This window comes from Odocoileus virginianus, chromosome 11 (assembly GCF_023699985.2).
Source record: "Odocoileus virginianus isolate 20LAN1187 ecotype Illinois chromosome 11, Ovbor_1.2, whole genome shotgun sequence".
NCBI classification, from domain to species: domain Eukaryota; kingdom Metazoa; phylum Chordata; class Mammalia; order Artiodactyla; family Cervidae; genus Odocoileus; species Odocoileus virginianus.
This window is the reverse complement of record NC_069684.1, coordinates 65,648,876-65,665,211: the sequence shown is the minus strand read 5'-3', so window position 1 is coordinate 65,665,211 and position 16,336 is coordinate 65,648,876. Positions and strand designations below refer to the sequence as shown.

At 34.9% G+C, this 16,336-nt stretch overlaps 1 protein-coding gene across 4 annotated transcripts in view; it reads left to right on the top strand.

Annotated features, from left to right (window-relative positions):
• Positions 1-16,336, top strand: part of UCHL5 (ubiquitin C-terminal hydrolase L5) — a 43,166-nt gene that overhangs the window by 19,123 nt on the left and 7,707 nt on the right. For 2 of the 4 annotated variants that reach the window (XM_070474532.1, XM_020894196.2), the window contains exons 4-9: positions 9,058-9,183; positions 9,266-9,327; positions 9,414-9,544; positions 11,069-11,132; positions 15,094-15,196; positions 16,068-16,178. In XM_070474532.1, the coding sequence (XP_070330633.1) occupies positions 9,266-9,327; positions 9,414-9,544; positions 11,069-11,132; positions 15,094-15,196; positions 16,068-16,178 (471 nt within the window). In that variant the 5' untranslated portion in view covers positions 9,058-9,183. Of the gene's footprint in view, positions 1-9,057; positions 9,184-9,265; positions 9,328-9,413; positions 9,545-11,068; positions 11,133-15,093; positions 15,197-16,064; positions 16,179-16,336 lie in introns of all 4 variants that reach the window. The other 2 variants (XM_070474531.1, XM_020894195.2) reach the window with 1 other exon arrangement.

Below are 16,336 nucleotides of genomic sequence, written 5' to 3'. Positions count from 1 at the left end.
TTTAGATGTGCTTTTATTATCTTTAATATGTTGCATAATTTCCTTGATAAAGATGTTTTACATTTTTTGTTAGAGTTATTTTAATTCCTTGATATCTCTGTTATAAATCATCTTTTCTTCACTTGTGTTTTCTAGATGTTTGCTGCTAATATAAAAGATAATTTTTATGTCTTAATATTATATTTGGCCATCTTCCTAAACTCTGTTATCTCTGTTATTTGTTGGTTTAAGAGAAATGTTTCTATCTAAATTACTATATCAAATAATACCAGTTTTATTTCCTTATTTTGAATTCCTGTGTATCTAATTTATTTTTCCTACCTTATTGGTTTAAACCTCCAATAAAATCATTGTGATTTTAGAGGGAATGCTTTTACCATTTCCCATTTCAGATTTTTTTTCCTTAATATTCTTTTTCAGGTAAGGACATTCTTTTAGTAATTCAGTAAGTGTCCTTATTATGGAAAGTCTAAGTTTTTTCAAATGCTTTTCTGCATCTATTAAGATGATCATTTTTATTTTCCCTCTTAATATGTTAGTATGATTAGTTACATTTATGAATTTTTCTAATATTAAATCATTCTTTCATATCTAAGATAAGCCCAGTTGGTCAAGATATATTTTTTTTATGCACTGTTGAATTTAATTCAATATTGAATTTAATTCAATATTTGTTTAGAGTTTTTTTTTAACATGTATATTTTTGAATGAAATGGGCCTTAATTTTCCTTTCTTGTAATGACTTTGGCTAGTTTTTGTATTAGGGCTATGCTTGTTTCATGAATTGGGTTGAAATTTCTTCTTTTTTATAATTGTGCTGAAGAATTTGTATAAAATTTAAATGATCTGTTTCTTCAAATTTTGGTAGAATTGGCCTGTGAAACCATCTGTGCCTGGTATTTTCTTTGTGAATGTATTTTTAACTACTGTATCCATGTGCTAGTTAAAAGACTTATTTGGGCTACTTATTTTTTCTTGATTTAGTTCTGGTAAGATTTTTTTTTTTAATTTCTCCATTTTAGTTTAAGTTTACAAAACTGTTTTGTATGGTTGTTATTAGTATCCCCTTATTTTGTTTTAATCTTGTTCTTAGTTGTATACCTGACATGTTGAGTTCTGACTTGCACACTTGGGTGATCCTGGTTTTGTTTGCTCTATTTACCTATCGCCCTTTATTATTTCATACTAGCATTAAGGTGGGGCTTCCTTGGTGTCTCGGTGGTATAAAATCTGCCTGCCAATGCTGGAGACGTGGGTTTGATCTCTGGGTCAGGAAGATTGCCTGGAGAAGAAAATGGCAACCCACTCCAGCATTTGTCTGGGAAATCCCATCGACAGAGGAGGTTGGCAGGCTACAGTCCAAGGGGTCACAAAAGAGTCAGATATGGCTTAGTGACTAAACAACCACAAGCATTAGGGTTGGAGAAGGTAATGGCAACCCACTCCAGTATTCTTGCATGGAGAATCCTGTGGACAGAGGAGCCTGCTGGGCTGCTGTCCATAGGGTCTCACAGAGTTGGACATGACTGAAACGACTTAGCATACATGCATGCATTGGAGAAGGAAATGGCAACCCATTCCAGTATTCTTGCCTGGAGAATCCCAGGGATGGAAGAGCCTGGTGGACTGCAGTCCATGGGGTCGCACAGAGTCGGACATGACTGAAGTGACTTAGCGGCAGCAGCAACATTAGGGTAGCAACCCAGTGGATCGTGTTTGTTTTTAGCCATTTTCAATCCTTTCTGTAAATTGTATTAAACCAAACCTTTCTGAATCACCGTTTTTACTGCTGTTTCCTATTTAAAATATCTTACTCCTAGGGTAAGCTCCTAATTGCTTAGATTTAATAGATGACTAATGACCCCATACTCTGACTAAAAGCATACTAATACAGGCAGACCAATATACTTATTGTATCAAACATCTCATCTTAATTTGTTCCTTTTTGTACCCTTTTCTCTTTCTAGAATGAATTCCCTTCTTTGTTCTCTATGTTCTACTATGCTTTCCGTGCTCTCTTAAAATCTCACATTCATAGAGAAATCTTAGATACTCCAGTCCAAGATGATTTTTTTTTTCCACAAGGTGATTTCATCATTTATTATTTTGGTTTTCTATTCATCTTTTTTTCATGTTTTATATTTCTAAATTCTGAATAAGCAGGACATTTATATAATTCGCTCCCCTTTAGGAACCTAGTTTCATCCTCAGTCTTTTTTTCTCTTGACTACTTTTTTGTTGTTCAGCCATTCAGTCATGTCCAACTTGTTGCAACCCCATGGACTGCAGCCAGGCCTACCTGTCCTTCACTATCACCTGGAGTTTGCTGAAACTCATGTCCATTGAGTTGGTGATGCCATCCAGCCATCTCATCCTCTGTCATCCCCTTCTCCTACCCTCAACCTTTCCCAGCATCAGGGTCTTTTCCAGTGAGTCAGCTCTTCACATCAGGTGGCCAAAGTATCGGAGCTTCAGCCTCAGCATCAGTCCTTTGATGAATATTAAGGGTTGATTTCCTTTAGGATTGACTGGTTTGATCTGCTTGGTGTCCAGGGGACTCTCAAGAGTTCTCCAACACCACAGTTTGAAAGCATCAGTTTTTCTGTGCTCAGTCTTCTTTATGGTCCAGTTCTCACACCTGTACATGACTAATGGAAAAACCATAGCTTTGACTGTATAGACCTTTGTTGGCAAAGTGATGTCTCTGCTTTAAAAAAATTTTTTTAATTTATTTTTAAATGAAACAAAGATGAATATTTTTAATACTAAAAAGCACAATTTACAAAGAAGATAGAAATCATGAACCATTAGACAGTTGACAACAAAAAAGGTACATAGAGCAAAAATCAGAAAAAATATAAGGGAAGAGAAAAATGTATATAATCATAGCGAAACATGTTAACATTTCTCTGAGAATATTTTATCCAGTGCAGAAAAAATAAGAATAGGAGCATCTTGAATGATGTCATTAATAATTTAAATATAATAGTTTTTTTGCTTAATTTATATTAATCTTATACCCTACGCAAACATATTTAAAATTTTGTATCTCATATATCTCATACATTGTTATTAGATTTCCATAGGACATTTAGAAAAACTGGCATAAAGATAGACATTACTAAATTTCAAAGAGTAGACTCCTTTTTTTGTGTGTGATTCAGTTATACATATACATGTATATTATTTTTGAAAGTATTTTCCATTATAGGTTATTACAAAATATTGGCTGTAGTTCTCTATGCTATATAGTAAACCTTTGTTGCTTGCTGCATATCTATTTATTTAAAATTAGAAATCTAGCATTCTATTCATACTGTCAATTAAGTGGAATCAAAATGCCATAAATATTTTAGTTAGGCAAAAATTTGTAAGTTTTCTAAAATATATATATTATACTTATTATTTATGTATATATATACAAAAACTTTTCTACTCTACTTGATAAAGTCTTGAGAAAGAACCCAAAAAGAAAAAAAGAAGAGATCGAGAAATTGGAAAACAAACTAAATGAAATGGGAACACTGAATTTGAAATAGAAAAAGTGAAACAAACTAGATAAAAGTGAAAGATCCTCATGTAGTTCAGTAGTTTTGAAACATGACTGCTCATTAGAAACATCTGGGGCTCTGGTGAAAAAAAAAAAGTAATACCTAGGCAACTGTATTTTTCAAAAAATTCCAAGATAATTCTGATATGCATCTGGATTTTAAAAAGTGTGATTACAGGTTTTTCTATTAAATGGTAGCTTTGGTGATATAGAGTTCTATTATTTTTCTGTTGACAAATCATGATACAGTGGTTTTAAGTAATAGTTGCATAATCACATTAGTAAAAGATGTTAATCAGTTTTCATGATTAATCAGTTTTCATGATCAATAGCTAGACAAAAAATAAAAGATAATTGCAATTGCAAACCATAATGGAAACATGGTTAACCTAACAATATAAAATAGTTACATACAATTTGGGGGATCAAGCAGAGTGATGTGGTAAGTGGAAGTACATACATGCCCATGATTCATCTCCTCAGCCAGTCGTGTCTTTTGATTGGTGCATTTAGTCCACTTACATTTAAGATAATTATCAATATGTATGATCCTGTTGCTGTTTCCTTAATTGTTTGGGGCCTATTTTCTATAGGGAGGTCTTTTCCTTCTCTTGTTTTCCCATCTAGAGAAGTTCCTTTAGCATTAGTTGTATTGCTGTAATGCTGGTTTGGTGGTGCTGAATTCTCCTAACTTGTGCTTGTCTGGAAAGCTTTTGATTTCTCCATCAAATCTGAAGAAGAGTCTTGCTGGGTAGAGTATTCTTGGTTGTAGGTTCTTCCTTTTCATCACTTTAAATATATCATGCCATTCCCTTCTGGCTTGTAGAGTTTCTACTGAGAAATCAGCTGATGGCCTGATGGGAGTTCCCCTTGTAGATTATTTGTCATTTTTCCCTTGTTGCTTTTAATGTTTTGTCTCTGTCTTTAATTTTTGTCGTTTTGATTACTGTATGTCTCCGTGTATTCCTTCTTGGGTTTATCCTGCCTGAAATTCTCTGTGCTTCCTGGACTTGGTTGACTATTTTCTTTCCCATGTTAGGGAAGTAACTATCATCTCTTCACATATTTTCTCATGTCCTTTCTCTCTCTCTTCTCCTTCTGGGACCCCTATAATGCAAACATTAGTGCGTCTAATGTTGTCCCAGAGGTCTCTTAGGCTGTCTTCACTTATTTTCGTTCTTTGTTTCTATATTCTGTTCTGCGGCAGTGATTTCCACCATTCTCTCCTTCCGGTCATTTATCTGTTTGTCTGCCTCAGTTATTCTGCTGTTGATTCCTTCCAGTGTATTATTCATCTCTGTTGGTTTGTTCTTTAGTTCTTCTAGGTCTTTGGTAAACATTTCTTGAATCTTCTCAATCTTTGCCTCCATTATTTTTCAGAGATCCTGTATCATCTTCACTATAATTATTCTGAATTCTTTTTCTGGAACGTTGCCTGTCTCCTTCTAGTTGTTTTTCTGGAGTTTTATCTTGTCCCTTCAACTGGGACAGAACTTTCTACTTTTTCATGCAGATTAACTTTCTGTAATGTGGCTTTTGTTTTAGTTAATGTGGTGGTTCTCTCCTGTCTGCCCTCTGATGGAGGAGGCTAAGGGGATTGTGTAAGCTTCTTTATGGGAGGGACTGGTGGAAAAAACTGGCTCTTGCTCTGGTGGGCAGGACCTTGCTCAGTAAGCTTTAATCCAAGTGCGGCGACCCAGCCCTCTGGTCTTCGGGCTCTATGGTCTGGTTAATGGCGACCTCCAAGAGGGTTTATGCCAAAGGGGACCTTCCCAGACTGCTGCTGCCAGTACCCCCATCCCTGTGGTGAGCCCCTGCCAACCCACACCTCCACAGGAGACCCTTCAGCACTAGCAGGTAGTTTTGGTTCAGTATCCCGTAGAGTCACTGCTCCGTTCCTCTGAGTCTTGGTGCACACAGGGTTTTGTTTGTGCCCTCCAAGACTGGAGTCTGTTTCCCCTGGCCTGTGAAAATCTTGTAATCAAATCCTGCTGGCCTTCAAGGTCAGATTCTCTGGGGACTCCCAGTCCCTTTGTCGGATTCTTAGGCTGGAAAGCCTGACATGGGATTCAGAACCTTTACAACAGTGGGAGAACTTCTGATATGATTTTGTGGGTCACCCACTTTTCTGGAATGGGATTTGATTTTATCATGATTGTGCCCCTCTACTGTCTTTCTGCGGCTGCTTCTTTGTCTTCAGATGTGGGGCGTCTCCTTGGTAGATCCCAGTGTCGTCCTGTTGATGGCCGCTCAGCAGCTAGTTGTGATTTTGGTGCTCTCGCAGGAGATGAGTGCACGTTTTTCTATACCACCATCTTGAACTGGAAGTCCTATCTCTGCTTTTTAATTCACTGTCTAGGTTCGTCATGGCTTTTCTTTCAAGGAACAAGCTTCATTTAATTTCATGGCTGCAGTTACCATCAGTAATTTTGGAGCCCAAGAAAATAAAGTATTAATAAATATTAAAAAATTATTAATTTATCCTATAGCTATGACTCAGTGAAGATTGACTATAATTTATAATGCAGTACTTCAGGCAGTTTTATATGTATTTCTCTAGGCATCTGCCATGTTCATTTCTGTACACCAGGATAAGAAGTTGTTCTTTAGCCTGTGTGTTGTGAAGTCAGGTAGCTGCAGGATCAGATTGGCAGCATGAATGTGTGAATTGGATTTTGTGTAAGAGGTAGAGAGTGAAAGAGCTCATATGAACTAAAGAATATATGGCCTCTTCAAGGTATTCAGACCAAATTCCTCAGGTTCTGGGGCAACCATTCTTAGTGAGCTCCTGGTCTAGCCTTCCTTCTATTGTTAAACTCTACTGCTTTATTTAAGTGTGTTATAAGTCAGAATGCTTTCAGTAGAACGCTCAGGACTAGTTAAAGATTTAAGCAGTTGGGGACTGTATACATAATTTATACTGCAGAAATTATTTGTGAAATAAGTTAAAGTTCTTCCAAAAGGATGTATATAAGGTGATTTTTACATGTTTCATGAGGACAAGGACCACATCTCTTATGTTCACTGTGTGTTCAGCGTTTATCACAGTGTCTGACCCGCAGTGGGTGTTTCAGTAAATATTTGAACAACTGAATGGCTGTGCACTTTTTAGTGTCTGAAAAAGAATTTTTTGCTACTTCTGTGCGTTATTCCCCCCATATCTGCTGTTTTAGTTTCCATGGTTTCGGTCAGCTCTAGCTGAAAATATTAAATGGAAAATTTCAGAAGTAAACCGTAAGTTTTAAACTGTGTGCTGTTCTGAATAGTGTGAGAAAGTCTCATGCTGTCCTCCATCCCACATGGGGTGTGACGCACCCCTTTTCCCCTCGTGGGTGCTACCAGCCCATTACCATAGGAAAGAACATTTTATTTTTCAGGTTGGCATTGTGCATGTTTGAGGCATCCCCTGGGGGTCTTGGAAGATCTCCCCCAAGAGTGAGACTAATGTGCTATTTATAGCCTTACCACTTGGTGGCACTACATTCATTTTAAAACCTGAGGAGGTGCATTCACACCCGTGCACACACAATGACTGTTCTTCACACAAACACAGAACAGGCTGTAGTAAGTCATGGGCACTGGTAAGTCCTTATTAACTCCAACTCCAGAAGAGGAGTATCAGTAACCACTTGATTTTCTCTCTTTTTTTTTTTTTAAACTCAACTTTATTGAAATATAACTGATATACAAAAAAACTGCAAATTTAATGTATACAGTTTGATGATTTTGCATAGAGTTCTTTACTAATCCTTTAAAAAAATTTCTGGAGTCATAGATTACAGATTTGAAGTTCTTAGATCATAGGAGTGTTTGTTAGCATTCTTTGCTATAGCCTCAGTGTCTAGCGTAGCTTTGGGTGTAGAGTATATCTTTAATGTGTCATCATTTTGAAAGAATGTGTGAATGAGTATAAATGTTAACTTCTGTTGATTTCACTCCTACCAACCCATCCCCAGATAATTTTGGCCCAAGATAAGAGAGCCCTAAGTCTTGTTTTAGTTAATGACCTTTATGATGTCTCCTTTAATCATTTCAAATTTTCATCCAAATTTACTAAAGAATTGTGATTCAGATCAGAATACATATTAAAAGAAGTCAGCGGCAATGTTAATTGGATTCTAGATCTACTGTTACTTTTCTCTAATCGTCAACCGTAAGATAGATATGAGGACAAAATACTGTAATAAGGGGAATTTCAAGAGTGTGGTGTTATTGCTGTTTGAGAGTTAAGAGTAAGAGAGTGTTCTCTAATGGAAAAAGCAGGCTCGTCAAGGAATTTCTTGAACATATTGCAGTCAAAAGTGTAAGAACTCATGGATATTTTTAAGACTTCAAAAGTCTCTGACCACAAAAAAGTGTAGGAGTGTAAGAGTTAATGAAGGAAGATGATTGAAGGATTTTATTTTGAAATCAGTCAGGATAGAAATAATTTACCAGATTTTAAGATCATAAGTGAATTAACGTTTTTGGAAAATGGGTTTTAATTACAGTGCAGTAATGAAATATAGCAGTAGGAATAAATTATATTTTTAAAAATAATTTATCAAGTTTAACTTTCCAGTGAATCTAGCTGACGTTTGCAATGATAGTCTGAGGCACTTCCCAGCTCTGTGATCTCAGCCCTGAGCAGGTGCTGTAGGGAGCGTGGCAGAAGCCCTTGTCCGTAATCAGGCTATAATCTAGTTGGAGAGACCACAAGTGTGTATGGAGCCAGCCTCCAGTGTTGGCTGAGCACAGCCAGTTTCTCACATCAGATCACCTGCCTCTTAGCTCTGTGCCCTCTGGGCAAGTTACTTAGCCTCTTTGTTCCTCAGCTTCCACAAATGTAAAATGAGGATATTAATATTACTCCTCCTCCTTAAGCTTTTGACTGACAGGATTAAACTTGGCACATGAGTGCTATCTAAATGTTTTCTTCTCTCACTAGAATGTAAGGTCCTCACAATTGGTTAAATCAACAGTTAATAGCTAGAGGTCAGAGCTGTAAAGATTGCATTGAAAAATATGTGGGCAGTATACTGTCGTATATGCTGTCATTTTTAGGAATTCAAATGAGGGAAGAAACTAATATAGATTGTTGCATAATTTTTCTAATAACTAAACAGGTAAGTTAGAGTTTGCACTGGATTCTGAAATCTGGATTGAATGTTTGTAGGTAGAAACAGGCTTATTAGGAGGAAGTGAATAGGAGGGAAGGATAGGCTCTTTGGGTTTTATCAGGTATATTTTAGACCAGGAAAGATTGGTTTTGTTACTCTAACTAGATTAGTCTTCACTGATATTATGAGTTCATTTAATTTATTTGATTCAGCTCCAGAATTGCAGGAAATTCCTGAAAATAGATTAAAAGTGGACATTAATCATGTTTATTATGTTTATGCTAATGCTCTATTAAATAAAATTTGGAAGCTGTTATTTTTTTCATATTTTAGGGGTCAGTGTCACCAGTTGAAAGCTGGGGTTTTTTTTAAACACATTGATAATATATTTCCTTTTATATTTTATAGGTAATTAATAATGCTTGTGCTACTCAAGCCATAGTAAGTGTGTTATTGAACTGTACCCATCAAGATGTCCATTTAGGAGAGACATTATCAGAGTTTAAAGAATTTTCACAAAGTTTTGATGCAGCTGTGAGTACAGTCTTATTATTCCTAAAATACCCTGTTTGTGGTGGTTCTTATTTTAATAGGCTACTTTTAAAACTTATTTCAGATGAAAGGTTTGGCGCTGAGTAATTCAGATGTGATCCGACAAGTGCACAACAGTTTTGCCAGGTAAAGATACTTTATATTAAATAAATATAATATTTGCAGGTTTATCTTTGCTGGTTTGTTTTTCACTGTTTTTCTCTTCCCTGTAGACAGCAGATGTTTGAATTTGATGCTAAGACAGCAGCAAAAGAAGAAGATGCTTTTCACTTTGTCAGTTATGTTCCTGTTAATGGAAGGCTGTATGAATTAGATGGATTAAGAGAAGGACCGATTGACTTAGGTAACATGGTTCCTATTCCTGGCATTTCAGTTTTGACGAAGAAAACAGGATTGGACATTTACCTTTGTTTTAGTCCCAGTGCTGCATGGGTTTTGAAAGGGGAGGTGACTGAGGTGTGGCCTCCTTAAGCTCCCCAGTCCTTTATGAAACTAGGTAACAGGCGGGGGGACACGTTGACTACTGTAGTTTCATTGGGGCCTTTAAGTTTTTCCTGTGAGAAAAGTGTTTTTAGTCCCTAGATTACATAATTTATTTTTTATTTTTCAGTTAACTTTTAAAAACTGCTTCTTTTAGTGAACCTAAGTTGTCATTGATAAGAAATACTGTCCCATCCCTGTCGTCTGTGTTAAAATATTTTCCCTTGGATTTAGATCTTTCAGAATCTCTGTAATTCAGTGTTCAATAGTCTATAGAAATGTTTTTCTTCAAAGCTTCTATTTAAATAGTGTAGTAATGTGCTGTCCTTTGTGCCAAAGAGTGAATTTGTCCTGATCCCACCCCAGCTCCAGCCTTGAGCTCATGATAAATGGTTATTGAGCGAGGCTGAGGTGGTTCTGATCTAGTAATGAACTAACAGGCCCACAAAAGAAGTTTAACTCCATATTTCACCTCATTAAGTTTTTTTTTCTTTTTTTAAAGTTAGGTTTAAGTCCAGTGAAACCTGTTTTTATGAAATCTAATGTTATTTGCTGTTCACAAAACTTTATACTTTCAGATTAAAAACAAATTTGCAGTTTTATTTTGCTTATTCTTATTGCCCACACCTATGTCTGGAACCAGTAGTTCATCTAATGCAGATTTACATGTTTAAAATTATTTATTTTTCTATGTTTCCTAAAGAAAATTAATAGAATGTTCTTTTAATTATGTAGAAGTTGATTTTCTCTGGTTTAGGGGTTGGTCTGACCTCTGCACTTTTTCTCTTGGCATCTGTCTGGTCAGCCATTCTCTATTCATTGGATCCATCAGCTGTAAAGGATGTAAACTGTAAAACAGAACGGCCAGTTTTGCTACACAGCTGGTGGCTGTGCTAAAATATAGGTAAAAAGGGAGGATTAAAACAACTGGGTAAAATCAGTTTTGCATTATGTGTGGATTTCAGGATTTTTTTTTTTTTCTATAGTTGTGATGGTGGGGAGTCAGATAAGGATTCAGTCCTTACTTTGTCACTAACATGTGAGCAGGCTTTTCTTAGCCCTGAGTTTCATCATCTGTAAAATGAAAGGCAGTCATCCTTATCTCACCGAGACAAGAGTTTTAATGAAATAATTCCCTAATTCATTGCTTTCTCAAACATTTGTCTAGCACCGCTAAGTGACACAATAATGTGACAATGCAGATTATGATAACTTATCATTTCCCCCTAATCATGACTGAGAAAGTAAGAGTTGAAGCTTAACATAGTTATGCTAAAAAGTTTTTTTACTATACTGAATTTGCCAAAATATTAATAAAAAGATACTTTGAATAAACTTGAAATAATATTGATGTCGAATCTGATGTAAATACTTCATTTCTTCCTAGGTGCATGCAATCAAGATGATTGGATCAGCGCAGTGAGGCCAGTCATAGAAAAAAGGATACAGAAGTAAATGCTCAGCTTATCTTTTTGGCATAACGAATGTTCTCATTTTTAAACATTTCTTTAAGCCTTTTTTTAAATTGTTTTAGCAGTACTTACTGAACTTTTTCTTTGGATTGGATTAATATGTTCAGGAAATACAGAAATCTCTAAATACAGAAAAATCTCTAAATTCTACATAATAATAAGTTGTCTTTATAGGTGCTAAACGTGCACATCTCTGTTTAGGTAGATACTTTTTACAGTTATTTTGTGAAGTTTATTGTTTTAGGACTCTCTGTGTTTTTTAATTAAATTAATTTTTATGTTGAGATAATTATAGATTCACATTGTTATAAAAATAATTCAGAGAGATCCTGTGTACCCTATACCCTTTGGGAGGAACATCTTGTAAAACTGTGGTACAGTGTCGCAGCCAGATACTGATGCTGATATAGTCAAGATGCAGGATAAATCCATCACCGCAGTGGTTCTTCATGATGCCCTTTTATAGCTGCAACCACTAAACCCCCCCTTCTACCCCACATCCTTAATCCGTAGTTCTATAATTGTTGTCACTTTTAAGAGTGTTACATAAATGGGATCATAAAATATGTGACCTTTTTGGATTGACTTTTCACCCAGTGTAATTCTTTGGAGATTCATCCAAGATGTTTAGTATTATCAATAGTACCTTCTTTTCTATAGATGAGTCCATGGTATGGATAGTCTATTATTGTTTTTTTGTCCATTCACCTATTGAAGGACATCTGGATTATTTTCTGGTTTTTGCTATTATGAATAAAACGGCAGTAAACATTTGTGTACATATTTTTATGTGAACATAAATTTTTGTTTCTCTGAGATAATACCTAGCTGTATGGTAAATGCATGTTTAATTTTTTAAAAGAAATTGACAAACTCTTCCAGAGTGGCTGTACTATTTATTTTACATTTCTACCTGCGGTATAGTATAAGTGATCCAGTTTCTCCACATGCTAGCTAGGATTTGGTTTTGTCAAAACTTTTTATCTTAGCCATTTTAATAGGTGGGTAGTGATATTTCATTGTGGTTTTAATCTGAGCTTCCCTAATGACTAATGTTGCAAATCATGCCTTTTGTTTATTTTGTAGTTGAATTGTTTGTTTTCTGACTGTTGAGCCTTGAGGTTCTTTATATACTCTTGATATCACCAGTCCTTCCTCAGACACTTGACTGAAAACAGTCTCTCCTGGTCCCATCCACTTATCCTGCCACTGTGGTCTTTCACAGAGCAAAAGCTCTCCATTCCAGTCAAGTCCAGTTTGTCAATTTTTCCCACTATGAATTTGTATTTTTGTTGTCCAATCTAAGAAATCTTTGCCTAGACCTAGGTCCCAAAGATTTCCCCCTTTTTCTCCTGAAGGGTTTAGAGGATAACATTTTATGTACAAGCCTGTGAGGTATTTTGAGTTAATTTTTGTGTGATGTGAAGTTAGGTCAAGGTTCATTTTTTTGCTTTGTATTTTCAGTTGGTTTAACACTATTTGTTAAAAAAGTCTACCCTTTACTGAACTGCTCTTGCACCCGTGTAAAAAAAAAAAACCCAGTTGGGCACGTTTGTGTGGGTCTGTTTCTGGGTTCACTCTTCTGTTCCATTCATCTGTTTTTCTCTTCTCTGCAAACACCTCACAGTCCTGATTGCTGTAGCTTTATTGTAAGTCTTGAAATGTAATAGACTGATGCCTCCAACTTTATTCTTTTTCTTTAAAGCTGTTATAGTTATTCAGCCCTCCATGTAAATTATAGTGTAATTTTATATCTACAAAAGTTCTTATTGGGATATTGATAGGAATTGTGTCAAACATCAGTTTTAGGAGAATTGGTATTTTTTTTAACTCAGCTGATTCTTCCAATCCATGAGCATGGTATGACCTTCCATTTACTCGGATTTTCTTTAATTTCTTTTATCAGCATTTTGTGGTTTTTAGCATACTAATTCCATACATATTTTTTTCAGATTTATACCCCAAGTAGATCATGTTTTTTTGACTGATAATGAATGATACTGTATTTTAATTAATTTCCATGTGATCATTGTTAGTGTATAGAAATAAAGTTTAATTTTTTTCTTTCTTTGTCTCGTATCCTTCAACCTTGCTGAACTCACCCACCAGCTTTAGAAGTTTTTTGTGAATTCCTTGGCATTTCCTACATAGATAATCAGGTCATTTGCAAATAGAGACAGTTTTGAATTTGCCTGTTCCTAATTTTGGTTTTATCAGTTTTTAAAGCTGTATATATTTTTGCAGATCTGTTGTTTAGTGTATAAACACTTATGATCACTATTTCATTTTGGTGGATTGACATTTTTACCATTACACAATGCTGTCCCTCTCTAGTAATTTTCTTTGAACTTTACTTTATTTCTGGTTCATAGTCTTTTCTTTCAGCACTTGGGAAATGTTATGCCTCTTCCTTCTGGTCTCCATGGTTTCTGCTGATAAATTCAGTTATTCAGTGTGTTTTCACCCTGTAGATGTGGTTAACTATATTTGTTAACTTTATTCCTAGGTATTTTATTCTTTTTGAAGTAATTGTACATGGAATTATTTTCTTCATTTGTCTTTCTGATAGTTCATTATTAGTGTATAGAAATGCAATAGTTTTTATTAGCTATTAATAGCTCTAATAGTTTTCTGATAGAGTTTTTAGGTTATTTTGTATTTAGTTTCATGTCATCTGCAAATAGTGAGTTTTGCTTCTTCCTTTCCTATTTGGATGCCTTTTATTTCTTTTTATTGTGTGATTGCTGTGGCTAGGACTTCTAATACTGTGTTGAATAAAAGTGGTGAAAGTAGGCATCCTTATCTTGTTCCTGATCTTAGAGGAAAAGCTTTTTAGCTTTTCACCATTGAGTATGATGTTAGCAATAGGCTTGGTCCTTACTGTGTTGAGATATGTTCCGTCTGTACAAAGTTTGTTAAAGAGTTTTTAATCATGAGTGGATATTGAATTTTGCCAAATAGTTTTTCTGCCTCTACTGAGATGATCATGTGATTTCTCTCCTTTGTTTTGTTGATGCAGTTATCACACTGATTGATTTGTGTATATTGAACCATCTTTATATCCCTAGAATAAATCCCACTTGATCATGATGTATGATCCTTTTAATGTATTGTTGAATTCAGTTTGCTAATATTTTATTGAGAGTTTCTGCATGTGTGTTCACCAGGGATATTAATTTTCTTCATCTGAAGTGTCTCTGATTTTTATATCAGGGTAATGCCATACTCAGAATGAGTTTGGAAGTATTCCCTCCTCTTAATTTTTTTTAGAATAGTTTGAGAAATATAAGTATTAATATTAGCTGTTCTTTAAATGTTTGGTAAAATTCCCCTGTGAAGTCATCTGGTATTGGATTTTGTTTGTTGGGATTTTTTTTTTTATATTTTTATTACTGATTCAACTGTTGTTACTGTTTGTTGTTTAGTCTTTAAGTCATGTCTGACTGTTGCAACCCCATGTAGCCTTCCAGGATCTTCTGTCCATGGGATTTTTCAGGCAAGAAAATTAGAATGGGTTGCCAGTTCCTTCTCCAGGGGATTTCCCAACCCAGGTATCAAACCCACGTCTCCTGCGTTGGCAGTATATTCTTTACCACTGAGCCACCAGGGAAACCGTACTCATTCAATTATATAACTAGTAATCAGTCTTTTCAGCTTTTCTATTTCTTCCTGATTCAGTCTTAGAAGGTTATTTCTAGGAATTTATCCATTTGTTGGCATATCGTTTTTCATAGTATTCTCTTATGATTGTTTGTATTTTTGTGATATTGGTTGTAATGTCTCCTCTTTACAAAAGCTTTCTTAAAATGTCAGTTTTTATGGTTAGCTAATTGGTAGATTTGTGTTTACCCCAGAGAATAAGGGAGTAATCAAAATAATTATCTTAATTATAACAGTGTTAGATTTCTTTATTACAGTATAAAATGTGATTTTTTCTTAGGTACAGTGAAGGTGAAATTCGATTTAACTTAATGGCCATTGTGTCTGACAGAAAAATGATCTATGAACAGAAGATAGCAGAGTTACAAAGACAACTTGCTGAGGTTTGTGGCCATGTGTTTTATGTACAAAGTTCTAGTTATTCTCTCAGGGGAACTATTTTCTTTTCTTCTTTCCTTCCTTTCTTTTTCTAAACTATAGATTTAATCAAGTGTCCTGAGTGGTGGTTAAGATAATGCACCCTGAAGTCAGGCTTCCTAGATTCAGCTCCTGCCTTTGCCACTTAGTGAAAGTATGATTTTGAGTGTATTTCTTTGTGCCTCAGTTTCTTCATGTAAAGTGAAAATAATAGTCTTTGCCTTAAATGTTGTTGTGAAGAATAACTGAGATAATATATATATATACACAAACCACTTCAAAAAAATGATGGACAAAAGTATGTACTAAATAAGTGTTTACAATTAACTATTTACTGTAATTTTATTATATAATTAAGCAAGTTAGAATATATTTGTTACAGAATTAATTGGGTACATTAGAGTCACATGTAATCTTTGTTATTCCTTTTGATGATTATCTTTCTAGTAAATAGGATTGGCAAAGAGAATTAGTAATAGACAAAGACTTGTTTACATTTCTTTGATCACATTTTCCTGAGTATGTTTAAGCACATTTATTTTATAGCTAACAGAAGATTGTAACAATTCATTACATTCTACAATGGATGGTTTTTAGGTAAAAATTCTTATATATTGTAGAACACAGAAATTTGGGAGAAATACTACTTCTTCCTTATACTTACTTATAAGCCCTAAATAAGTATTTCTTTCATCCTTTAGTATTACAGTTATTAAGCTGATATTCCATCACCAATATTAAGATCAAAATTGGGAAATGACTGTACTATCTAAAAATGTTTTAGATTTAAGCCTCAGTTATTAGGGTGTGCTGTTTCTTTTTCTTTTCCCCAAGGAGGAACCCATGGATACAGATCAGGGCAGTAATATGTTAAGTGCTATTCAGTCAGAGGTTGCCAAAAATCAAATGCTTATTGAAGAGGAAGTACAGAAATTAAAAAGATATAAGGTAGGTATTTTTCTTTTGTTCCTTAACGTTTTAACATAGAGTAGTGTATTTTGACTACTCTATGTAGTGAAGGTGTATTGACTGCTTGAACTCTTCTCCCCATCACTTACGTGTTTTCAGAATGTGTTGATCTGCCTGGCATCCTACAGAGGTAACTA